This window comes from Urocampus carinirostris, chromosome 6 (assembly GCF_059441175.1).
Source record: "Urocampus carinirostris isolate Australia breed hairy pipefish chromosome 6, RoL_Ucar_1.0, whole genome shotgun sequence".
In the NCBI taxonomy this organism is placed as follows: domain Eukaryota; kingdom Metazoa; phylum Chordata; class Actinopteri; order Syngnathiformes; family Syngnathidae; genus Urocampus; species Urocampus carinirostris.
Window position 1 is genome coordinate 26,152,254 of NC_142354.1, and position 26,284 is coordinate 26,178,537.

Sequence of the window (26,284 nt, forward strand, 5' to 3'; positions counted from 1 at the left end):
TTTAAAAACGTCTTTTCTATCTTTTTTTAGAAATGCACAATTGCAAAAGAAAGGAATAAATCTTAGTGATGGAAAAAAATTGAGGGTGAAAAAAGTCTCAATAATCGTCTTATAATCAACTCTTATATTCCTGAATCATAATTTAATCGTGAGCTTCGAAAAGACACCCAGCCGTCCAACTAGGGCACTAATTTTATGGCATTCTTTATTTCTAGGAGTTTCGAACAATTTTAAATGAAGAAACGCTCAAAATATATCCATTGCGTTGTTCTCCTTTTGGCCAACAGGTGGCGTCTAATCGCTCATTCAGGTTTATCAGCGCTCTCATCCACTTCCTGCCTGGACAGCTCACTTCAGGAACAAGAAATAATGGCGACGCTCAAGGGGTCCGAGACCCACTGTACGGGAGCAAAACAAAGAAAATGCAAAAGTAATATTGTTTACAAGTTCACGGAGAGTAAAATCACGGGACAGACCTTCAGTCGCGGAACACAGGTAAGCGGAGCCGTGTTACTTTCCGACTGAGAGGACGAGGAAAGTTGGTCGCCTTGAACCTGGGATTTGCGTTCTGGAGTGATGCCTGAAAAGCAACACGCATTCGGGCAGACGAGATTCACGACGCTTGAATGAGTGAATAATTGGTTTTTAAATAGCAACATGTTGCAACATATTTTTTTTTGCATTTCTGAAAACAACGCAGCACGTGCAGCTCGCTTTCTTGCTAATGGGTGCTCCAATGTTGGCGTAATCTTTTGTTGTTAGCACAAGTTAGCTTAGCATGAGCAACAAGGAGTGTGCGGGTGACATTTTAACACTTTGCAGCGTTTCAAATGTTTCTGTTTTGTGAATTCACTGCAGTTAAAAGGACAAGAAGAACACCTATTTTTGTTTCCTTTCTTGCATACGATAGTCGCTGGCTAGGAGGGTAAGCTAACTAGCGTAGCCAGCCGAACGGCTCAGGCGATTACGTAATGTCCATTCGCCACTGTAAAATCGGTTTCCATAAAAGGGAACGCTTACAACAGTTGTTTTGACTAGTTTGAAATAAACAAGCTCGTGAATAGTCATTCATTTAACATGCTAAAATATGTTTGTTTACTTATTATTGTAGTTCAGTCGAACAACACTCCGGAAACTCAAGTCAAGAGTTGGCTATACTTGGAATTTAATTTAAAGACAACTTTATTAAAACATTCTGTTGATCTCCGATACATTGGTACTTGTAGTTGCGAAGTTAATTCGTTCTGGGAGTAGCTTTGTAACTCGCAAACGTTGTAAACAGCGACGCATTTTGAATGTAATTGTACTAATCCGTTCCAAGCCCCGTAAAAGTAGAGTACATTTTTTACATTAAACCTAGAGGACCATCGGAACATGAAACAAATACATGTTAAAATTATATTACTGCACAATTATCAAAAACGAGTCACGCAATGAAATGATATGATCTGCATTTATATAGAGCCTTTCAAGTCAATGACTTCCCAAATGTGCTCCACATTTCCCAATAGCGGCCTTGCAGCCATGTAAGGCGCTAACCTGCTTATTGGGGCTATTAGGGGTTCAGTGTCTTACCCAAGGACACTTCGACATGTACCACGGACGAGCCGGGATTCGAACTGGGATCCCTTGATCCCAAGACTCCTGAGCTACTGCCGCCCCGATGTACTAAAACAAAGAGTAAAGGAAATACTAAGAATATTAATTCACCATTTTAGCTCACGTTCCTTGAAAAACGTATCCAATGACGTCTGCTTTTAATAAGCTGTCGGAAATGCGCGAGGCAGACATAGCGATAGCCCAAACTGTCAACACTTTTTCCCTGTGATTCCTTTCCACATATTCCAGGACTTTATGGAATTTTGTTTAAATGTCGTTAAATTGGGCTGACTGGATGATGGCTACGTCACCATCCCCGCTATTTTGCTAGAATTCCCCCATTGTTCTGTTTGAATCCTGGTCTGGTTTGTTCTGAATATATTTCTCCCATAAAAAATAATAACTCATTAATCAGTACACGTTTTGTTCACACGTATGCATATTTGGAGCACTCAGGAACAAGCCCTGAAGTTTGAACAATGGTGACGCGACATGCGTTTGACTGATGTCCATCCATCCATCAATTATCTGCACCGCTTAACCTCAGTAGGGTCGCGGGGTGCTGGAGCCCATCCCAGCTATCTTTTAGGCAGTAGTGAGGGGACACCCTGAACTGGTTGCCAACCAGTCCGAAGTCACACAGAGACGGACGACTCACTCGCTCGTTCACACCTAGGGACAATTTTGACCAGCCAATCAACCTGACATGCTTGTCTTTGGAATGTAGGAGGAAACCGAAGTGCCCGGAGGAAACCCATGCAGGCAAAGGGAGAACATAGAAACTCCACATGGGGAGGATGCGGTAGCTGGAATTGAGCCCTGAACTTATGCATCTTGGGGCTGCTTGCTAACCACCCAGCTGTCGTTCCGCCCAAGTTTACAAAACCCTAGCGGGGACCAATTGAACCTTGACGCTCTGCCAGTTTTTTTTTATATGCTATTGGAAACATTGCAAGTATTTATCCAGATGCCAATGCCATCCATGCGGTACTTACAATTATACCATTGGAGTGTGGTTTCGGACCCCAGTCAGTGAGAGACGAGGCTGCATTCTCGCTCCAACTTTATTCAACATCTTCCTGGAGAGGACCATGCACAAATCTGGCGCAAAATGAAGGTAAGGTCAGTGTAGGGGCACACAACATCACTTACCTCTGTTCTGCTGATGATGTTGCCGGATTAGCAGGAGACAAACGGGAACTTAATGATCTGGTCAATCGCCTGGACAAAGCATCAACCCAGTATGGAATGGAAATCAGCACAGAACTAACCAAAAGTAATGTCCAACAATCCCCAAGGTTTCACCCAACATCATCATCAATGACAAAGAGCTTGAACATGTCACCAAAATAAAACATCTTGAAGCTGTCATAACAGAAGAGGGGTCAGAACCAGAAATCATGGCCAGGTTGGCTCAAATCACAGCCACACTTAAATACATCTGGAGGGACAAGAACAAAGCAGTGAATTTGGACGAAAACTTCAGTAGTATGGTCACGTCACAAGATCATCAGAACTAAGATAATTCACCAGGGCACAGTCCAAGGGGGCATGGGGAGAGGAAGACCAAAAAAGAACTGGGCCGACAACATTAAGTAATGGGCTGGTGCCATCTTTGCCACGACCTAAGAACAGGCCAGGGACCGAAAACCGTGGAGAAGGCCGTCCAGAGTTACATCCTCATTGGTGCTCCGACAACCCATGCGGTTAAGGGATCTGTAAACCGATTTATCCAGAATGATAACAAGAAACCCTTTTACTTTTTGGGCACTTAATTAACAGCTGTCAAGTTTTACTCCAGCCTTGTGTGTGCACTCTTCCTGACACAACGTATGATAAACAGAATAATAATTATATTATTACAGATACTAGTTCTCTGCTTAAACTTTAGTAAACAGCAGTGAACGACTTTAAAAGCAATCACTTTACATAATTTCCAACATTATCCTTGCCGCTTGTACCCACACTTTTCTTTTGAATTTCGAAATGAGGTCAAAAGCGAAGGCAAATTTCTCCCTGAAATTTTTGTTGGGGTTAGAGGCATTCGAAAACGTAGGCACCACTTTATAGCTGTGCCATTAAATGAAGCAAAACTGATTGGAGTGTTAATGGCAATGTTGCAGAATTTATAACAGAGCTTGGCTTCTTTTTGTCATGTGCAGCTTCCAGGGCTCCTCCTTCAGGAGAGAGACAAGCGGGCCAAGTGGCAAGGCATCCCAGCTTTGCTCCAGAAGCTCTACGAGAGCAGTCATCCCAACAGTGACCTTTCACATGCCCATGGCCTAATTAAGGTAACCACGCTGCACTGAAATTCATGTATGGGGAGCATATCAATCGGATTTGATAGAGCTTATTTATTTATAATCAAAGAATGCATGTGACTGCAGTGCGAGATAAAGATGTGAAGAAACTTGTCTTGCATTTATAATTGATGTTATGGACTAATTACATAGGCATTTTTCACTTGATGTGTTGGTGCGGTACTTGTCTGGTTTGCTTTTATATAGAACATTAGGACATAGGATGGGGTGCACCGATCACAATCTTTGGTCTGATCTACAATCATTAAAAAGGTTTTGCTTTCTCGATTTTTGCAATTCGTTTTTTTTCCTCCATCATTATCTTTTCATTTTTGAAACACTATAAAGCTTTTAATCATTGTATTTATTAGTTTTACACGGTTCCCCAAGGTCCTAAAAAAAGTCTTAAATTTGATAACTGCTGATTAAGGCATTAAAAAGGTCTTAAATTTAACTCTCAAATTTCTTACTTTTTCCTGTCTCATCTACTTGATAGAGCTAATAACTGTATGATAAGTAAACCAACAAACGTATGGAACGCTGTGTCGTAAAATAATTTTACATTTTTCCCGACTTAATTGATCTCTGACCACTTAAAGCAATGTGTCAGTTGGAAAATCCAGATTTCCGTGTTATCGAAAATGCTTTACGTTGGGAGTTCTATGTACAGTCTGTCTCTAACCCGCTGCTGTCTGAGTAACTTCAGGATAAGACTGTGAAGGTTTAATCGCTTGGGATTAAGTAATTTAAAGTATAACAAATATGGCTCTTTTCTTGGGTACTTATAGCTCAGAGACTAAATTGATTCCATGGATATTTTCTACATATCGTTCAAAATTGCGCAAGCGAAACCTACTGTACTGCACGTGAAACCAAATCAACGCTGAAGTCGAAATCAGTACTCTCCAGTGTTTAAAAGGCACTTTTTTTTACTACAGTTAAGGTTAAGGTGTCACACCCAGAAAAAACTCGTTTTGGCTGTAAATAACTGCTTGGACCTCGTTTTGAAACCATTATTTGTGAAAATAGCGAAGGTCAAAATGAGCCTCAACGATCTTAATTGGGGGAGGGAGACAAGTTTCAAATTGTATATCTGTTGACATTTCAGACGCAGGCTCTGGCATTATTCTTATTTCGTACATTTTATCATATCAAATGTCATTAGCAATCTAAAACACTTGAAATATATATAGATTTGCTTATGCGAACAATCTAACTACAATTAAATCCAACTAATTTATTTGCCAAACTATTTCAAAAGTATGTTTTTGTCTGTCTCCAGGTCTTGTCATCCCAGCTGTCCATGGAGGCCATGTCTTTTGTCACAGAAGACAGAAAGACCGCTCAGGAATCTACCTTCCCCACCAACACGCACACTTTCGACCTATTTGGTGGAGTCCATGTAAGGTTTACTCATTTTATTTAAACTTTGGAGTGCAAAATGATGAAAAAAATGCCATGAATGTAATTTTTTTTCTCTTCATGTAGCTGCTTGTAGAGCTCTTGATGAGACCCACATTAACGATGCAGAAGAAAAAGCCCAAAAGTAAGAATGCACGTTATAAAATTGATTGATTTGTCACTTTAATTTGCTAACTTGCATTATTCTTTTTTATAACAGTGAATGATGATTTGGTGAAAGATTGCCTTAGCGTCCTCTATAATTGTTGCATCTGTGTAAGTATTTCAATTTGTCATTTCTTAACTTTCACGGAAGTCCTGGTGGCATACTTCTTGTTTCTCAGACGGACAGCGTGACAAAGAGTTTGGCCGCCAGGGATGAATTTGTTTTGTTCCTTTTCACTCTGATGACAAACAAGAAGACCTTCCTACAGACTGCAACTCTGATCGAAGACATACTAGGAGTTAAGAAGGTAGTACCACTGTCTTCCATAGGCATATGTTACATTTAATTACTTGCGGTGAGGTTTCTGTCTGAGGCACAGTCAGATTCACAAATGAATCTTATTCATCATTCGATTTGCAGAGCAAGAAAGTAATTGATAAACTGTAGTATAGAAAATAGGTTTCATTGCCTGGCCTTAACTTATAAATGAAGTTTATGCACTGCTCCTTTTGAATAAAATCATCAATGATAGGTAATCCTTCAAAGGTCAAGGCATCAAGAAAAAATACCGTATTTTCCTGATTGAAAGACGCAAATTAAAACCCCAAATTGGCTAGAAATTTGAAAGTGCGCTTTATAATCTTATGCGCCTTTATATACGAGAAGATATGTTGGATAAAATTGGAAATGCATAATGACAATTAAATGAGACTGCAGAACAGTGCCTGTATGCAGCTGTTGTAAAATAAGTAAAACAAAAGCCAAAGGATCAGCACTTTCACAGATTGAACGCCTGAATGAACTCTGCTTTGGAGAAATCATGATTAAAATGAGTCCCAATTTGGCTTATTTTTCTTTTTTTAGCATATTGTAATTTATTTTTATTTTTGTACTGAACTCAATTACTCCCCAATACCTACAGACCCCTTCTGTAAATGAGTGGGACATAGCCAAGCTGGGCATACGTTGTTGAGGCTGAATGGCAGGATTGGTGTCAGTTATAGCAGCTTATGAAACGAAGATTGTAGATCATAGATAGGAACAACATCTAATACTACACAGTATGTGCTAGCAGCAAAATAGCTACTTTATTTTAGTCATCAAAGTCAACGAAAAAAGTGTTCTTTTGATGGGCCCTGGATTTCTTCCTTTAAAGAAAAATTGAATTTGAAAATTTGGCCTTTAAAGTGCTTGAAAAGTGCTTGAATTTGGCCATGAAAAAGGTGTACGCACTCTTTATTGTGATCACTAACGAACTTTTTTAATGGTAACATTTTGTAAAGATATTATGTTCTCTGGGGCAGCTAGGAGGCACAGTGGTTAGCACGTGTGCGACAAAGTTCTGAGGTCATGAGATCGAACCTTCCTGTGTGGAGTTTGCATCTTCTCCCCATGCTCGCGTGGGTTTCTTCCGGGCACTCCAGTTTCCTCCCACGTTCCAAAAACATGCACGTTATGTTAATTGTCTGGGCCAAATTGTCCCTAGGTGTGAATGAGCAAGTGAGTTGTCTCTGTGTGCCCTGCAACTGGCTGGTAACCAGTTCAGGGTGTCCCCTGCCCACTGCCCAAAGATAGCTGGGATGGGCTCCAGCACCCCCGCAACCCTACTAAAGATAAGCGGTGCAGATAATGGATCGATTATGATTATGAAGTGTGAATTTCCCTACGGGGATGAATAAAGTATCTATCTATCTATCTATGTACTCGTGTTTGTTATGTTTAAAAATAATACTGCATAGTGTAACTGAGAAAGAAAGTGTTTGTAAGGTGGTTAACATGTTTTTTGTTGCTAAAATTCAGTTGAGTGGGGAAAACTGATGTCATAATGTCAATTTATGTTGTATAAAGTATTTGTATCTAAATGTATTTATTAATGTTTTCGTAACTTTAGATCTTACTGTGGTTTTAATTCCATGCGCCTTACTTATAGTCCATTGCACCTTATTCATGAAAAACTCACAACAGACTACTTTTGGGGGGGTGCTTCTTCTAATCCTCAGTGGCTTGATTTGCTGTTGGCTTGTTTAATACCATCACTAATTTTATTGTTTTGAGTTCAGATGTGCCCCAAATTAGAATCCTTTGTCTCACTATTACCCTCTGCCATGAGGCAAGAGAACTGCGTACCTAACTCTACACATGTTGATGCTCAGCTCAGCAATACGTAATATTTCGGTGATTTTGAAAAAGAAAAACTGTGATGGTGAATGAGAAAAAACTTAGTCTTACTAAATATAACTCCTTAGTATATATATATATATATATATATATATATATATATATTTTAGATTTTATATTTCCATGTATACAGGCTGTCTCCCCTTACATTTTGTTCTTTTTCCCTTTTTAGGAGATGATCCATTTAGAAACGATCCCTAACCTGTCAGGGCTGGTTCAGAGCTTTGACCAACAACAGCTGGCCAACTTCTGCCGCATCTTGTCTGTCACCATCTCCGAGCCAGACTTGGGCAACGACGACAAGCACACCCTGCTGGCAAAAAACGCTCAGCAGAAACGGAACTCGAGCCCGTCTCGTGCGGAAGTCAATCAAGGTAAGCCGTCCACAGAGAGTACATTTTATTGGTTTGTTGAGGGTGATGCAGGGTCTCCTTTTGCGACAGTCACCCTGCTGAACATCCCCGGGTTCATCGAGCGTCTGTGCAAGCTGGCCACAAGGAAGGTGTCGGAGGCCACAGGGGCAAACTTCTTGCAGGAGCTGGAGGAATGGTACACATGGTTGGACAACGCTCTGGTGCTAGACGCACTCATGCAGATGGCGACGGAGGAGGCAGAACAAAGCAGCACAGGCAAGATTTAGCATAGTACAGATTTTGCGATTGATGCTAATACGTCTAGCATTTCTGACGTGTACATTAGTTATATAGTAACCCTGTTCGGAGCTTGGTTTGTAAGTTTCAGCAGCAGTGGTCAGTGAGTAGAGAGACGTCATGCTGCAGGTTTTTACAATTTTATTTGTATTTGTCAGTGAAGAATAAAAATGGTGAAAGAAAGATATGCGTTCTTTTAGTAAAGATTAAAAGCCAAACCCCCAAAAGGATGGAAATAGAAGAGTTTATTCGAGCACGTTTAAGAAATGCCTGTACTTTCACGCAAAACGTGTACAGGCTGCATAAGGCTGCACTCATGATTTAAAGCCAAGAAATGGCAGCAGATGGTAACGTTTTCAAATCCGGCACCCCACCTTTAAAATGAGCAAACTTATCAGTTAATATTTCTGTTAGATTTATTTGTCTCACAACTAGAGAAGGGTCGATTTCGGTTGAATGAATAAAATGGCAGAATTGTAGTTAATTTAATATTTTTTTAATATTACTCTATTTAAAAAGGTTTTGGTAACTATATTTTAACCACCTTCCTCATTATACTAAATTTTAACTTGTTTTATTCTTGTGAAGTTAGATAATGTTGCTTCTTAATCGTTGGCAGGAAACTGTGATTATTGTATTTTTTTTTTGCTTTATTTTAAATGTTTTCCAGTATTTATTTGTACTATATTTATTATTTCAGATAACAATAGTCCTTATAATTAAAGTTTTTTGTGTCAACGGGTAAAGATATTTAACCCTTTCAAACCTAGTGTTGTAAAAAACAATTGTATTTATTTATTTTGTTTTATTTTTTTCAAAAAGCGGTAGACTTCCCTCTCATCAACATAGTCATTGGGTTCTATTGTTCACATTCAACATTATTCTGTGGGGGGAATTTATACATAAGTCTGGCCCACAGGTGCAGAACTTTGGCTGAGCAACAACACTTTGTTACCGTGGACTATATTTATCATGTATAGTTTAATAATGTTCTCATAACCTGAAAAAAAACAATATATTTTTTTGCAAACATTTCATTTTCATCTCCCAAGGCCTCCTATAACACCATCTAAGTGGTTGAAACGATTTTTTTATACTTCGGTCTTGCAGGCTCAAAACAAATAGAAACGTAAAATATAAGTCTTATTTAATTTCATTTAAATTTACAACTTTCATGTAGTACTGATGAACACTTCTCTGAGAAGTAGTTTCAGCTCAGATTAGCATGTCTCCAAGTGCCGAAATATCCAGTTTCTTTTTTTAATCATATCCATATATGTATGTCAGTTTTGGGTCATCTCTGCTAATTATTGGCCCGTAATAATTCTTCTGCACTCCTCGTTACTAGTTAACATGCATCTTTCGCAATTTCAGAGTCATCTGAAGAGAGCTCCATGGCCACCAGCCCCCTGAGAAATCGTCTACCCCCATCTATGAAAATCGTCCACGAGATCATGTACAAAGTGGAGGTGCTCTATGTGCTTTTTGTGCTCCTCATGGGACGACAGAGGAATCAGGTAACATGTTTTTGTGTCACGCAGGCGAGCAAAAAGATGTCCTGCTGACTTTTTGTCTTGTTACAGGTCCACAAGATGCTGGCTGAGTTTCGTCTCATCCCGGGTCTCAACAATCTGTTTGACAAGCTCATCTGGAGAAAATACACGCTCTCAAACTATGTGGTGCACGGCCAGAACGAGAACTGCGATTGTAGCCCTGTAAGGACTTCAGAAATTACTATATATATTCGTGTACGAATCACTTTTTTTAAACCTAAAAGATACACGAGGTTTTACGGTCGTATTTGCGCAATGATTGATCAGTCAATAACATCGCTGACCACAATCGCAAAACATTGAATGCAACCACTTCTCTCAACCCACAGGACATTTACAGTATTTTAGTACTTATATCCAAATAACCTGCATAGGTGCTTTATATAAAATATGGTGATTCTCGATGCCTGATGCGCTAAAACGGGGCGTCTCTTTATTTTTATTAATATGGGTCAAGCTTTGCTGTTTTCCACCAAGATATTATAGAGTTTCATTCCAGTCTTCTTCATACTTTTAACAATATATTTGTACCTGTTAGATGGCAATTTGGGCTGCAAAAAGAGGAAATGTTCTTATTATGACGCTTCTTTCAAGCTCAAAAGTGACGATCTTGCTGGAAGTCACAGAAATCGAGCAGCTAGCAGTAAATTCAGGGTACCAGAGACCAATGTTAGTGAATGGAGGAAACAGAAAATCGTCTAGAAAGATATAAATGAACCCAAATAGCATGACGAAGGAAACGACTCTTTGGTGCATCTGATGATGAATCGGTCTTTGAAGAACTTTAAATAATACATTTTGGTGTTTTGCTTAAAGTGCACTTTGTCAATCAATTTTATCATAGTCACACGTAAATAGTGTTTGTCACTAACAAAGCCTAGTATAAGCTGAAAAAAAAAATGTTTTACTGGGTTTTATCAATAATTGCATTTTATTACTCTGCAGGAAATTTCTTTCAAGATCCAGTTTTTAAGGCTCCTTCAAAGTTTTAGTGACCACCACGAGTAAGTAATCCTTCGCTTTGGATTGCCTGGGTTTATCGTTTAGATTTGGGGCTCTCTTAGAATTCTACCTGTTCCTCAGGAACAAGTACCTCCTACTGAATAGCCAGGAGCTGAACGAGCTGAGCGCCATCTCCATGAAGGCCAATATCCCCGAAGTGGAAGCGCTGGTCAACACGGACCGGAGCCTCGTGTGCGATGGCAAAAAGGGCCTCCTCACACGCCTCCTTGCCGTCATGAAGAGAGAACCTCCAGACTCATCCTTCAGGTCAGGCTGAATTTGAACTAAATGCTTGTTTATTTGTCTTTTAATATATAAATTGACGTCTTTGTGATTTGGCGGAATAGGTTTTGGCAGGCAAGGGCGGTGGAAAGTTTTCTGAGAGGAGCCACTTCTTACGCAGACCAAATGTTTCTCTTGAAGAGAGGATTGTTGGAGGTAATTGAACTTGACATCTAGCTAGGCGTGATTGTCATCCAAATTGTGACTTTTTGCAGCAACATAAAAACACTTGCGTCAATAGTTTTAATGAAAAATATTAATAGGAATTCAAGGCTAATAACCTTTTTTCTATGTGTAGCAGTTTTTCAAATACTTGTTTAGCAGCGTAATCCCCAGAACTTCAAGCAAGTGTTTAATGAAACATAACTGTGAAAACGGAGGTGTCCTAGGGTCAATCAGAAAAATGAGTTCTGCTCTCCGTGCGTGTTTGGTACACAATTTTATCAGTGGTTTAACTCTTCTTGTAATATGGTGAAGGTCAAGATTAGCATCAAAACCCTTCTTAATTCTTAAACAGCGTAAAACTAAAACACACAATCAAAATGCAGTGAATATAACCGCACCATTTCAGTAAAATGCATTTAAAAAAATCTACATATTCTTAAACTGGGACAAAGGCACAACAACAGAAGCAGATTCAAATAGCCTGTGTACAGGTTCTGAAAATATATCATGCCTCATTGGGATTTTCTATGAAATTTGACTTTTAATTTGTCTGATTCTTAGTGGTTGACTGGGTCTATTTAACCTTTAATTATTGCAACTTTGTAATAAAATAGTTGCAACATAGTGATAACATGTTATTTTAACAGTAGTATCAAACTGGTAGCTCTTTGAGCTATCAGTTTTACAAAAAAAGTAGCTCTCTGCTTCAAAAAGTTTGGCGACCCTTGTAATAAACCAATATGGCTCCCAATGTGATTGAACTTCTGGTCTGAGGGTCTATTTTAAAAATGTCAACAGCACACCACAGTTCTGATGTAATGGATTCAAACCCCGCTACCAGCCTAACAATGCGGGGATTGCATGTCTTCCCGTGCTGTCATGGGTTTCCTCCAGAATTCCCCAAAACATGCATGTCAGCTGAATTGGCCGGTCCAGTCCCTAGGTGTTGATGAGTGAGTGAGATGTCTCTCTGTGTGCCCTGCGCCTGGCTGGCAACCAGTTCAGTGAGTCACCTGCCCACTGCCTGACGTTAGCCGGGATGGGTGATGGCCTTCATCCTACTGAGGATAAGCTGTGCAGATGATGGATGGATTATGGGGGTAAAACACCAAGGGCCACTTTGATTTTTGTTTCTTTCCGTAATTGACCATGCACTCTTAATATCCATGGGTTTTATATTATTGTTTTAAACCGTAAACCAACTTAAAATTTTACAGCAATAATAGATTAAAAAACCATTACTAATTGTTAATGATTCATTAGTATGTTCATACATTCATACTCAATCATTCCCATGCACATCAATGATGCTTTTCTTTTACCAGGCTGCCAGTGAATGAGTTAAAAAGGTTTACTAAAGATAGAACATTTATTTTAGGAACAAGTATCATTTTTCGAGTTTTGTTCATGATGCTGCCTGCTGAAAAATGTTTGAGCCAGAGTTAAGACACCACGGTTAAAACAATCCATAAAAAGAAAACTGTTTTAATGTTATCAATAGTTATGGTTTATTAAATTTGCTTAATATTTTTTTAAAGCAGCGCACTTTTGTGCTGAGAGGTTAAGGTAACAGAATTTTAATAAAAGCTTAGCTTGAATACACTTAAAATGATAATTATATATTCAAGAATATCTCATTTTATTTGCTGTGTATATAGTTTCAAAAGGCTACCACTACAACAACTGCTAAAATCCAATTTTTCTTTCTGCTGTAGCACATCCTGTTCTGCATCATCGACAGCGGTTGCACTTCCAGAGACGTTTTGCAGAGCTACTTTGATCTGCTCGGAGAGCTCATGAAGTTTAATGTTGACGCTTTTAAAAGGTTCAATAAATATGTCAACACGCCGGAGAAGGTATAGTTTCAGGGTCTTATGTGAACAATATGATTTCTGACCAGGTTGTCGTTTTTCTTGTGCAGTTCCAAACTTTCTTGACACAGATAAACAGTTCTTTGGTGGACTCCAACATGCTGGTGCGGTGTATTGTTCTGTCCTTAGACCGATTTCAGAACGAAACCGAGGATATAATAGGTCAGTTGGAATGCGAAAATGTTTTGTTTTAAAATGTTTTTTTATACCGCACTTCATGAGAGGCAACATTCATTTATGTATGGACAGAGAATTAAAAACAAGTGACCAATAAATTATGTAGTTATTTTGAAAGCAATTAACTTGTTTTATCCCCCCAAAAATTTAGTAAGTCATTTATTCTAGTATTTACCGTAAGACTGTTATGTTATATATTATATTTTTATTTCATGCTTAAATACATTTGAAGTTAAACTTTTTCTAAATATTTGCAATGGCCTTGGTCTACCAATTATCGATATTGGCCCTGTCAAGGAAAAACAAACCATTAGATGTTCTACATAGTATGTACTGTATATCAAATATAAAACTAAAACGTTCTTTGATTACATTTTAATATATAGTGTATAAAAGTATATAAAATCTTAATTAATGCATCAATACTAAAAATATGAACATACATTATTGTATCTAACTAAATTCAGCAAAATAAAGTTCATATGGAATTTTTTCTTAAATCTTTTTCAAAACTATCCATTTTACTTCACATGATAATTTTCCCATCATTTGAAAGTAATGGAAAACCGTTTTTACCTTTCTTTAGTGTGTCAAGAATTCCAACTTTGTAGTCGATAGAAAGCAACATTTTCTGCCTGTTGGTACTTTAGTGGGTCCAGAGCTTTTTGATGACATGATGGCTTTTAGAGAAGGTCGACAACTGGTCCACATGCGCAGAAGAGGGTGCGTGACGTCACACGCAATGCTCCCATGTTTGCTTAAGTACTCATGAATGTTAACAGCGGAGTTCCGAACCCCCCCACATCAGTGACGTTGAGCAGCATGTTAGGAATCCAGTTGTATGTGATGGGATGTTGGCTGTTCTATGAGATACAGAATAAACAAGTGTTCATCTTCCATGAGTGCAAAATCATGAAACGACTTTTTTTTTCCCGCTGTAATTGTTGAATTCTCCGCTTCCTCCCGCCTGGTCGGAGACAGAATAGTGACATCTGCCACCTATCGATTATGTGCATGTCGCATTAATGCGCCTTGGCTTTTAAGACAGAAGTCGCATTCCAAAAGATAAGATATGTGTCGTATTTAAGACCACATATGAAAGTGACGTGGGTCTGGTGTGCAATAATTTTCTGATCAGACAGACTTACAGACCAGATACAGGGCGTGTCTGTGCCAAAAAACATGACTTCTTTGGAGTGTGAACCTAGCCTTAGACAGAAAGGTTAATGACACACAGGCAGAAAGTGTTTGGGTGACTGTTTAGCTAATCAGAATGAAGAACACAATTTACGCAGAAAATTTCCAAAGTAGCAAAACCACAAAGAGTAAACCCAATACATTGAGGAATAGCTGTACTTTTGCCAAACAGAAGTTATGCCATGAAGGGGTGCTGTGCTTTTCCACAATAACCATGACATAATGGAAATATATTATAAAATCTTCACTTATATACACTGAACAGTGCCTGTAGAGACCATGTCTCGATGCCGCAAATTAGTTTAAAGAGCATGATCTCAATTTTAACTCGATACAGCTGGCCTATTATGAAGGAGCTTTGGTTTTCCTGGTTATTGGTGCTAGTTCACAAGTTCAGTATAAATACCTTTAGTCTTCCAATGTTTACAATATTTGTCCTCACTGTCCTTTTTCGTCCTAGTGGTGGAGATGCTGTCTGAGTGCTGCTTGCTGTCCTATATGGCCAAAATGGAGAACCGATTGGCCTTTCTTTTCCGACTAGTAAACATCATCAATGTGCAGACGCTCACACAGGTCTGAAACAACAAATCTTTTTCCAATTTTTCCTCCATTCCTGCTTTAAGACACTAACATGTCCAGCTTCTTTGCTCAGGAGAACGTCAGCTGTCTGAACACTAGTTTGGTCATCCTTATGTTGGCCCGCCGAAAGGCCAAATTGCCCTTCTACCTTAACGCCCTGCGCGAGAAGGAGTACGCCGAAAAGTATCCCGGCTGTCTGCTCAATAACTTCCGCAACCTCCTGCGCTTTTGGCAGTGTCACTACCTCAACAAGGACAAAGACAGCACCTGTTTGGAGAATGTAAGTCCAATTGCCTTCCTCTAACCTTCAACATAGGCCGACTAACACTGCATACAAAAAAAGAACCAAAGTTGACACCTGCTAGCAGAGGTGTAAATGTTAGCTTCATTAAAACCTAAAATGGGCTGTGACTGATTCAGCTAGGTGACATTTATACCAAAGTTCCTTTATCAATCCTAACACAGGTTTCAACATTATTTCAACTCCTTTAAGCTAAACCAGGTTTCTAATTTTATTAGCTGTCATTCAAAGCTGTTATCAACACAACCTCCTGCTTTAAATAGTTTCAGCTAACGTGCTAATAATGATAATGTCCCTAGTGTTGTTGATACAGCGGCTAGCACTAGTGATTCGAGACTCTTAATAGATAGGATAAGAGGGCTGTAAATGGTTCAGCTAACTTGCAAATAATTAAAAATGTGACTAGAGTTGTTGATGCAGTCACTCCCATTATTGAGTAGCAATGCTTGTTGTGTGCAGTAGCCCTAAATAGTTGGCGCAGCTGCTAGAATTGGCAATTATAGATTCTTAATTGATAGGAAGGCTCTAAATGGTTGCAGCTAATATGCAAAAAATATGATGCTGCTAGTTGTTGATGAGTAATGAAAAATGTCCCTTTTCTAAGCACTACATCTGATATGCTTTGAAAAACTGAAGTTCTTTTTTTTTATTAAGTTTGATGAATATCTTGATTATTAAAAATAATGTATGAAAATAAATGACTAGCAAAAATAAAACAAGCTATTTGAATAATGGGGACCCTGAGAACAAGAGTGGGACCAAATAAAATATTTTCATTCTTTTTTTTTTTAGCATTTTAACCTATCATTTATATTTTTGACATTTTCGTTTGGCGGCGCGAATAAAAAAGCCTGACGGGACACATGTGGTCCCCGGGCCATTTTTTGCCCACTTTTGAACTACAGACTCACAGTTGCTATAAGGGCTCTAAGTGGTTGGAGCTAAAGCGTTTATAAGATTGTGGTTAGTATTCATATAATTGCTAACATTCGCAACTAGCTAAAGCAGGGGACCCAAATAGTTAACGGCTTTTAAATAAGCCTTAAGAGGAATGTAACACATACCGGTACTTGTATGTATGTGTATATATATATATATATATATATATATATATAAATTAGTGCGGCACAGTGGTTAGCGCGTGTGCGGCTCAGTTCTGAGGTCATAGGTTCAAATCCAGCTACCAACCTTCTTGTGCGGAGTTTGCATGTTCTCCCCGTGCTTGCGTGGGTTTCTTCTGGGCACTCCGGTCTCCTCCCACATTCCATAAACATGCATGTCAGGTGAATTAGCCGGTCCAAATTGTCCCTAGGTGTGAATGAGCGGGTGAATTGTCTGTCCCTGTGTGCCCTGCGACTGGCTGGCAACCAGTTCAGGGTGTCCCCTGCCCACTGCCCGGAGATGGCTGGGGTGGGCTCCAGCACCCCTGCGACCCTACTGAGGATAAGCGGTACAGATAATGGCTGGATGGATGGATATTTATATTCATCAGAAAATGTTAAGAATGTTTGTGGTATGTTTTTTTCTCCTACAGAAACCATATAATTTTCCATTATAGAACATTTTGGGAAAAATTGCTCCGGAGTGGCATGCGATTCCAGAGCTGCTTGTCGCCGACCCCAAAGCTAAAGTATTGATGATAATGTAGCTAACGTTGAGACGATTGCTACCATTAGCTACAAGCATCACAAACCAAAGCTTATTTTTCTGCAAAATTCCTACTGTGCTTTATTGGCACTTAGGATGCTAAGAAAACGCTAATACCTAGTCTGTTGTAGTATGATCCGGCACAAATCTCTCGCTCCTACCTTAAGCGTAAACAGTAGTTTCTTAACCACTTGACAGCATCATTGTTTTGCCAACAGAGTGGATCCAAAAAGTCTGTCAGTATCAGTTAAAAGAGGGTGGCATATTTTAAGCCAGATGTTGGCGGCAGCAGTTATCAGAGACCAAAGGCTAGCTAAAAGGGGAGCAAGTGTTGAACACTTGCCAAATGGAACGTAACACCAGTTGGCGTCAGCTGCTTTGCAGTGCGCCAACTGTTTTACAAGGTGGAGTCAAGGTTTTTTATTTATTTATTTTGCTTCTCCCGCAACAGGTTCTCACAATTTTTTATGCACTCCTAAATGTGGCATCAAAGCTCAGCAAAAATCGTTTAATCTTTTTTTTTGGGGGGGGGTGGAAGATTTGGTGACCCAGTATCTTTATGGACAATTCTCTTCTGTTGTTTTTATGATCTGTATTCAAAAGTTAGCATAAAGAATAATGGTAGCGACCAAATTTCAATCCCCTTTTGTAATGAAATGTAGAATTCTTAGCTAAATCATTTTGACTTATTTTTTGACTCAAGTCTGAATTGATAATCCTGATAGTTTTTTTTTTAATCACAATTTTTTTTGTAAAATTCCGAGCACTGTTTGTAACATAATATAAGTAAAACTTGATTTATACCGATTTGGCATACCCTTACTTTTTCTATCAATTAAAATGGTTATGTTTTGCTAGCAAATTCCGCTTTTGGAACATATTTCTTGTTTTACTTTTTAAATTATTATTATTATTTTTTTTTAAATGGTGACCAATTGATTTTTGAATTGTACTCGCTCTATTTTTTTCTAAATAAATAATAAATTTCAAATAAATAGCATCATCCAGTGGACATATATAAATAAAATAAATATTTTTATATTGAATATTATAAAAATATATAAATTGCTTTGATTTGTTTAGATGTTTCATTGGATGTTTTTAATAAATGTATTTTTTGTAAAATTGAAAAAAATTGAAACAAATGATTTGCCACATCAGATAATTTTCTTCATTTTATATGTCTTGTTTCATAGGGAGAACAGTTACAAAAAGTAGAATAAGATGAGTTTTATATTATTAGTGATAATAACAAAATATAAATAATAAAGAACAATATGTAAAGGTGGGTTGCGTTCTTTTAGGTTTATATGAGATTTTGAAAGTAAAATATTTTTATTTGTATCAACTATGCTCAGTTGAGTTCAAAAAGCCCTGCAGTGCGATTGACGTCGCACTCTTCTAAGCATTTTTTTTTTTTAATAGTGTGACGTGAAAATGGTGAAAGTAAGGGTAGGCCAGCATCTAGGACATTCTTAATGCCATCATAAACCCTCAAAAAGATAAAAAATAATTAGTTTATTAGAGTTCGTCTAAGAAATACTCGTATGTGCTTGCGCATCATGAATGAGCTGATGAGGCTGCAATGGGGACACTAGCCAGAAGATGACAACGAGTTAAAAAATTTCAAATTCCATTCAGCTCCTTTGAGCGAATGTATTATTTTACCAGAAAAGCTAGTTAATAAGATACTTAAAACTGCAAAATATTCCTTGTTTTTGAAGAGGACTGTATTGTTGTTGGGCAGGAATCAGATTTATTTCAGGGAAACTTCTTCATTCAGATCCCAAATAGAAATGCTGTCACGGTTTATTTATAAAATCTTTTATCCTTAGTATATGCTACTAAATATTTGGATCTACTCATTTCATCCTAATATAAACACTATGACATTTATGCTAACAATAGTCAGACCCAGAAATAGATAATTCCTATTTCCAAATTAATTTTTCCAGTTCTTTAAATGTGATGTTTGATGTTGGGGGTCTCGCTGTGTATAAGACTAGAAGTGTTAACTTGCCAAGTGCTTTGGAGCTCAGTTTCCTTTTCGGCTGCCAAGAGGAAACGGGCTAACCTTTCTCTGCTGTCATTTTGTCTCCTCAGAGCTCATGCATCCCCTTCAGCTACTGGAAGGAGACAGTTTCGGTCTTACTGGGCTCAGACAGGACTTCTCTGTGTGCCATTGCCAGCTACATCGACGAGACCTTTATAGACCTGGACAGAGATCTGCTGGAGGATTGACTACAAGCGGCTGCAGGGCACAGAACGCTCAGGCCGGGGCCGTTCGGGGAGGGCAGGTAACGGGGTGCGGAATCTGCCGAGCCAGGTTGGCTTGAGGTTGAAACTCCGGCTGCAGTCTTATAAAGGAAGCAGGCCCTGCCCTATGGCAGTTTACAGACCCTCGGAAATCACACCTGCGTTGATTGTTCGCTTTAGCCGGGACAATATAGAGCTTTTTTATATAATCTTTACAGAATGTTATGAGAAAGAAAGAGAAGACTCGTCACTAAGTCGCCCAGATGTGAATCAAATGGGTGCTTTCCCTCCCTAAATATCCCTCCCCCTCCTGCAGAATTTTTGCCTACCCTTCATTACACATCTATGGCTTCACAGCTTGACGGGAAGTCTTCTCAGTGGACGGCATCGTCATTTCCTCTCTGTTTTCAGAGTTGACGGCTGTTGATTGGTGCTTTCTGACTTGACCAGCACGTTTAGTTTGCCTTCATTTAAAATCCTTTGTTCGGTTCAAAATTCCAAAAATTGGAATGGGGGACTCTTTTCGGTTTGTTTTGTTTATTTGTTGTGTTGAAACCAATGGCTTTTAGCTCTGGATGAAATGTAGAAAGCGTTGCACACATGCACATGATTTTACTTTTAAATATAACACCTTTTCGTTGATTAAACATGTTTTTTTCTGTAACAAAATTTGTATTGTTGGTTGATTGTTAAATATGCTTTTCAAGGAGAATAATCTAGTTCGGGTTGGTTTTTATTTTAAGCCAGAGGTGTGAAACTCATTTTCACAAAGGGCCACATCCGTGGAATGCAATGGTTCTCAAATAGTGGGGTGGGCCTCCCTGGGGGGGAGTGGGGCTCTGTCACAGGGGCACAAGCCTCGTCAGGGGAGGCGCAGGTGCGTTTGACCTCTTTTTTTTTTTTTTAACTCCCAGAATAAAGTGCAATTGCACCTCCACTACTCCAGGGGCAGTAGCGTTCTCAGTGGCAGTGTATTGTTTACATTTAGCCTCGACGCAGCGCGTTAAGCACAGAGTATAATCATTGCGTATTTAGTGTAGACGTGAAGTGTGCAAGGCACTCGTGGGACCCCATGAAAAAAAATATTTTACACATGTGGAGATGGGCGAAGAGAGACCGGTTAAAGTATCCTTCCGTAGAATTTCACTGTGGCCTTGGAGAGAGACAGGCAAAGACCAATGTGCTTGCTACTCTAAAAATGTTTCCAGCGGACAGCACAAAGCTAAATAATTAAACTGTCACTTAAAGATTTTATAACCCAATCATGCTGCTAAGCCGCTTGAGTTTTTCTTCAGCAGAGACGTGCAAGATGACGAAGATTTGGAATGGACGGAGGTGACAAGTTACAGTCAATATCGAACAATCTTTGTTTTGTCTCCTCCTATATTATGTGATGATTTAAAAAAATAGATCAGGAGGATTTCTTCTTCCAAGGGGGTGTGGCGCGACAAAATAATTGAGAAGCGCTAGGGTAACGTCTGTCCTTAAAGCGCCCAACATGATTGATAAATGTTACTAAATGTAATTGAACAGTATGTAAAATAATTGTAACCATTCATTCATGTGGAAAAAATTAATTCACTAATTGTTTTACTCGCGAGTCTCACAGCTAAACTAAAAAGATGTCGCTACACATTTAATGTTGTAAAGTAAATACAAGATCTTGTACATTTTTGGAATAATTTTTAATACCACTCATTGGCGTTGATATGGAAACACTGCCATATCGCAGGTATCATAGTTGACATGCATTGTGGGAAATGTAATGTTTGGTCGAATCACTCTTGTCCCATTTATTTTTGGACATCAGGGGCCCTGAGTTTGACACATGTGTTTTAGGCGTTCCAGCCAAAAAATGTGTTTTGGGCTTGTGGATGGATTCCAATCATGCACACACACACACACATAAGTACAAATCTCGTGATGGCCTTCTCAAAAGGGTAATCATGCACTGTGCAATTTTATCTAGGGAATCTCACAAGTCGGCAAATTTTTGTGAATGTGAGATGACACTTTTATAATGATTTCCTGATGCCAAAACACACAAAAAATAGTTTCCTGTTCAAACAACTATGCATGTCCTTTTTTTCCCACTGCCATTGATGACTACAGTATATACGTCAAATTTCCAGTTTACTTTAAATGTGGCTGAGCGTGTATAATTTAAATGAGGGTTGTCAAACTCATCTTAGCGGCAACGTGGTAGAAAATGCACTCTCATGGCAGTAATTAATGGCATAAAAACTGCCCTAGCTGTACGGCTTTGAATCTTAAACAGCACGTCCGTGACTTCTAGTTCAAGTCAAAGTCGGCATGGGTGTTTCCTCAAATGTTCTCTGGTTGATAAATGGTTGTCAGCATACACAGCAACTGTGTTGGTGTTTTGGAGTAACATTTGGATTTAGCGTCATCCAGTGGACATATATAAAACTAAGTCATTGTGGCTCATTTTTCTCTAGTGCTACTTTCAGTAATGTCAAATGGGCCAGGTTAAACTTGTTGGTGGGCCTGAGCCGGCCTGTGGGACATATATTTGACACCCCTGATATAAATACTTACAAATGTCTCCACATACGAAAGTTTCAGGTTGCAATGTACCTAAACGAGAAAATATTGCCACTAGTAACACAGGCGTTTTGGGATACAATGTAACCACTACAGTAGAGTACGCGCTAACATTTGCAGCTCCCAGAGTTGTACGTGGCAATTGGTGTATATGCTTTAATCCAGGCATGCTCTTCGTGTCGCCTTCGCGCGTAAACACTTTACTGTATGGTTGCGGTACAAAGGGCAATCATTCACAATGGACCTCATGAAAGACATGCAGCAATGTGGACAAGGAGAAAAGAAGAGGAAAATAACATTTCTGGCCATCGAAGCGAAGCAAGAGATAATAGAAAGATATGAAAACACACACCGTCATGCAGGTGGGGTTTAAAGACAAAGAGGAGAACACAGTCATTCCGTTAGCCGAAGTTAAAGACGTTTTGGCAAAATTCTATGAAGTCTTAGAATTTGTGGAAAGGAATCATCCCGAAAAGGTGTTGAAAGGTCGGGCTATTGCAGATTATGATGACATCTGCCTTGAGTGTTTCCGGCGGATGGTCAAAAGCCGCCAAAAACGCATCATTGGATCAGTTTTTCAAGAAACACAAGACAAACACTGCTGAGGATCAGTAAAGAGGCCAGTTAAAAGGTAGATTTAATATTTTTATTATTTCCTTTTTTCCTGTTTTTTTACATTAATTGCATCTAGTTTTACGTTTAATGTGCGGTTTTCTAATTTTAACATGTATTTGTGTTATTTTATGACTTATTAAAAAAATATATACTTTTGTGGTGCTTGGAACGGATTACTGCATTTACATTCAAGATGCGTGTCTACTTAAGTTTTACGGTTAGCAAGCATGTAGAACAAATCAAATTCATAAATAGAGGGTACCACAGTAATCCCAATCATTGTGCCACACCATACAATTTTTGATGTTAGCACGTTTCTTGAGTTGTGATGTGGCAGCAGTTGGTGGAATGGAGTGTGAGGTATTGCGCAAAGTGAATCAAGGAAGCAAGGTTTTGGGTGTTCTGAGGAGAGTGATGAGCAACAAGAATATGAGTATGTATGTTAAGAGGGGACTGTATGAGAGTGTGATTGTGCCGACTGTGATGTATTGTGCAGAGACTTTCAGCCTGAATGCAGATTTGAGAAGGAAATTCAATGTTTTTGTGATGAAGTGTTTGAGGAGTATGTTAGGAGTGACAAGATTGAATAAATTGAGAAATAAAATTGTGGGAGACAGAACTGCAGCAGGAGTGGAACTGAGTAAGTGTGTGGATAAGAGAGTACTCGGTTGGCTTGGACACATGAAGAGGATGGCTGAAGGGCAAATGTTGAAGAGGATCTACAGAGCAGGAGTAAATGGAAAGAGACCAAGAGGAAGGTCGCGATTGACGTAGATGGATGGTGTTATGAGTGCACTGCAGGAAAGAGGTCTAAATACTGTGGAAGCAAGAGCTCTTGTTGGTGTTAGAAATGAGTGGAGCGGTGTTATAAAATTATAGTGGGATGTTTAGACGCGTTCTATGGAATGGGCAGAGCACCTATATGATGCAGAAGGGGTAAACCAGTGAAAGCTGTTAGGCCCTGCTGTTGAACAGAAGAGTGTGTGGTGTCACCCTGACCCGAGTGACATGGCCGCTTTCTTGTGTCCCGTTTCATCTGGAGAGACGAAAGCATGACCAACTTGGGTGCGGAGGTTAACTTGTTTGGGCATTTGGGTTGGCCATGGTCCAAACATTTTTGTTTGTGTTTTTTGTTAATTTTTCCCTTTTTTATTTTCTTTGTCTTTGTTTGTGTTTGTCTTGCTGTCTGTCACCCCTCTTGAGGAATATGACCAGGGTAGATACATGGAAATCTGTTGTGAAAGGATAGTGGGATTGTGGACGCGTTCTTAAGGATGGGCTGGGCACTTGTATGATGCGGCAGGGGTAAACCAGTGAAAGCTGTCGGGCCCTGCTGTTGAACAAAAGAGTGTGTTGTGTCACCCTGACCCGAGTGACATGGCCGCTTTCTGGTGTCCCATTTCATCTGGAGGGACGAAAGCATGACCAACTTAGGTGCCGAGGTGTCTAACTTGTTTGGGTGTTTGGGTGATTGGGTTGGCCATGGTCCAAAAAAAATTGTGTGTGTTGTTTTTTTTTTCTTTTTTGTTATTGTATTTTTGTCTTGCTGTCGGTCACGCCTCTTGAGGGATATGACCAAGGTAGATAGATAGATAGATGGATGGATGGATAGATAGCATGTTTTTTTGAACCACAACAGGAAGTCCTAAAACCTGGACAATGAAAACAAAAACATTTTGTTGCTCATAGGTTAGAAACCCTTTTTGAGGCTGAGAGCTTTTTTTGTTACTGATAAGCATTTCTAAAATAACACCTGTTATAACTATGTTGTTACTAAGTTATTACTAGGTTGACAACCGCATTGGGTTTAAAATGGGCTCATTCATTCACTTGAAATCATGCCAGATAGAAATCAAATTTCCTAGAAAATCACAATGATCCATCACTGGTGAGCCCTTATCAAAGCCGGGCCACGGGCTACCTTGTGGCTCTAGACACCCCTTCATGGAATTTTTAAATGAATTGACAGACATTTTTAAAGGTTTAAAAGGCCTTTATTCATTGCTGGTACACGGTTTCCCCGAGCTGTTGCAGCTTCTTGTCCGTGTTGTGTGACGTCAGCAAACGATCATCACTCAGGAAACTGAAAGAAGTCAATTCAAAGATGAGTTGAAATTCGAGTGAAAGCAATTTTGACTTTTCTAACCAACCTTTCCTCCATGGTCACGTGTGCGGACGCGTAGTTTGTTGACTTGCGTTTCAGCCACGTCGGCCCTCTCTTCGGCGTCATCCAGTTCGTGCTGCAACTTCCTGTATTTGGACAAGTTGGTGTTGGCCTGTTCCTCCTGCAAAAACACAAATACCGACATTTCATCAACACATTTTTTTTTCATCAGGTAACTTGTGTGCATAAAGCTCACAGTGATATTCATCCTTCTTCAATCAATGATTTGAGTTTGCTGCCAGATTCATCAAAACTGTTTGTATCCATTCTGAAATATGATTTTTAATATATGGCAACTCTGTGTGTGCATATACATATATATATATATATATATATATATATATATACATATAAATATATACACTTTTTTTTAATGATAAAAATTGACAGGACAAAGATTTTCATATCATTTTTGGCGCTAATGCAGGTTATTCATTTTATTTAATAATTGTTAAAGTTCAAGATTAAAGCATATGTTTTTAACTTATTTTTCAAGTTTTTATCTATGCTTGTCTAGTTTTTCTAGAAAAACATAAACAAAGATGATCATTAAAATGAGCAAAAACTATCTGCTAGCGTAACAAATATTTGTTATACTTAGTACTTAAAAGAAAAAGGAAATAGAAAAGGTCAGAAAAAAAGTTACATTATCAAACAGAATTTTAATATTTCCCTCTACAACCCCATGAGTAGATTTAGGATATAAAAATGAAAAATAATAGTAATTTGCTGCCGCTTACTGATATAGATGAATGTTTGTCACTCGGCGGATATTTGGAAGGAAGCAGAGATACTCTACAATGGCGTGCTTTCTTTTTTGCAAAGATAAAATTGGGACATTTCCTGCAGCACACTAGTTGACGAACATGGTGAGGCGGTATTTGGTTGTGATGCTGAACATGGTCGGAATACATCTGCATGTTGAAGTGAGGTTAACTCCGAATGTAAATACAGATTAAAAACTAAGTTATCTTCAACTCTTTAGCTCCAAAATGTCAACTCACCGCTTCCTCGGCCACCCTCTTGTAACTCTTCAATTTGACCTGCAGTTTGTCAACGAGGTCCTGCAGACGTAGGAGACTCTTCTTGTCTTCCTCCGCCTTTCCCACAAAAATCAATCACAAAAGGTAATAAATGTTTCATTTTACACAAGGAATGGAAATTACAATAAATACATTGTTGACGTTTACCTGATAGCTCAGCTCTTTCGTTCTTCGCTCATATTTTCGAACAGTTTTTTGTTGCTCTTGGAACTTCTTTTGCTCCATCTCCATTTCACTTTCAAGTTCTTTGACCTATTAACAAATACAAACTTGTATGGAACTCCTCGTATGGATTTTATGCTGAGTATTGTGCCTAAAAATTTAAATTGATCGGCAGCACTCGGGCCCACTCACCCTGGCCTCCAGTTTCTGGACCTGCTTCTTGCCGCCCTTGAGAGCGAGCTGCTCCGCCTCGTCCAGACGCATCTGGAGGTCTTTGATGGTCTGGTCCATGTTTTTCTTCATTCGCTCCAGATGGGCGCTGGTGTCTTGCTCTTTCTTCAGCTCCTCAGCCATCATTGCCGCCTGCAATACGAAAACGCCATGACTATTTATAAAAGAACTTGAGGTTCC

General features: G+C 39.0%; 2 protein-coding genes across 2 annotated transcripts; one reads left to right on the forward strand and one right to left on the reverse strand.

Moving 5' to 3' along the window:
• The first annotated feature begins 326 nt into the window (after positions 1–326).
• Positions 327–19,993, forward strand: trpc4apa (transient receptor potential cation channel, subfamily C, member 4 associated protein a). Its single transcript, XM_088338479.1, has 18 exons — positions 327–495; positions 3,762–3,890; positions 5,182–5,301; positions 5,388–5,445; positions 5,521–5,576; positions 5,645–5,773; positions 7,817–8,018; positions 8,088–8,273; positions 9,669–9,811; positions 9,878–10,009; positions 10,793–10,851; positions 10,931–11,116; positions 11,197–11,287; positions 13,012–13,152; positions 13,218–13,329; positions 15,002–15,114; positions 15,194–15,400; positions 19,172–19,993. Exons 1-18 carry the CDS (start codon positions 370–372, stop codon positions 19,307–19,309), a joined length of 2,328 nt encoding a protein of 775 aa, XP_088194605.1. The 5' UTR covers positions 327–369; the 3' UTR covers positions 19,310–19,993.
• A 4,503-nt stretch (positions 19,994–24,496) lies between these two features.
• Positions 24,497–26,236, reverse strand: LOC148364393 (uncharacterized). The gene is made up of 5 exons (XM_088338483.1): positions 26,066–26,236; positions 25,859–25,963; positions 25,673–25,768; positions 24,655–24,789; positions 24,497–24,587 (listed from the first exon to the last, which is right to left on the reverse strand). Exons 1-5 carry the CDS (start codon positions 26,228–26,230, stop codon positions 24,576–24,578), a joined length of 513 nt encoding a protein of 170 aa, XP_088194609.1. The 5' UTR covers positions 26,231–26,236; the 3' UTR covers positions 24,497–24,575.
• Between the last annotated feature and the right edge of the window lie 48 nt (positions 26,237–26,284).

Bases quoted from the DNA above. Each gene is read 5' to 3' on its own strand.
- LOC148364393 (XM_088338483.1), bottom strand. From the start codon at position 26,230: ATGATGGCTGAGGAGCTGAAGAAAGAGCAAGACACCAGCGCCCATCTG. The intron at 25,964-26,065 runs GTGAGTGGGCCC...ATTTGTTAATAG, and splicing joins TCCAGAAACTGGAGGCCAGG to GTCAAAGAACTTGAAAGTGA. The intron at 25,769-25,858 runs GTAAACGTCAAC...TTTGTGGGAAAG, and splicing joins CGAAAGAGCTGAGCTATCAG to GCGGAGGAAGACAAGAAGAG.
- trpc4apa (XM_088338479.1), top strand. From the start codon at position 370: ATGGCGACGCTCAAGGGGTCCGAGACCCACTGTACGGGAGCAAAACAA. The intron at 3,891-5,181 runs GTAACCACGCTG...GTCTGTCTCCAG, and splicing joins ATGCCCATGGCCTAATTAAG to GTCTTGTCATCCCAGCTGTC. The intron at 5,302-5,387 runs GTAAGGTTTACT...CTCTTCATGTAG, and splicing joins ACCTATTTGGTGGAGTCCAT to CTGCTTGTAGAGCTCTTGAT.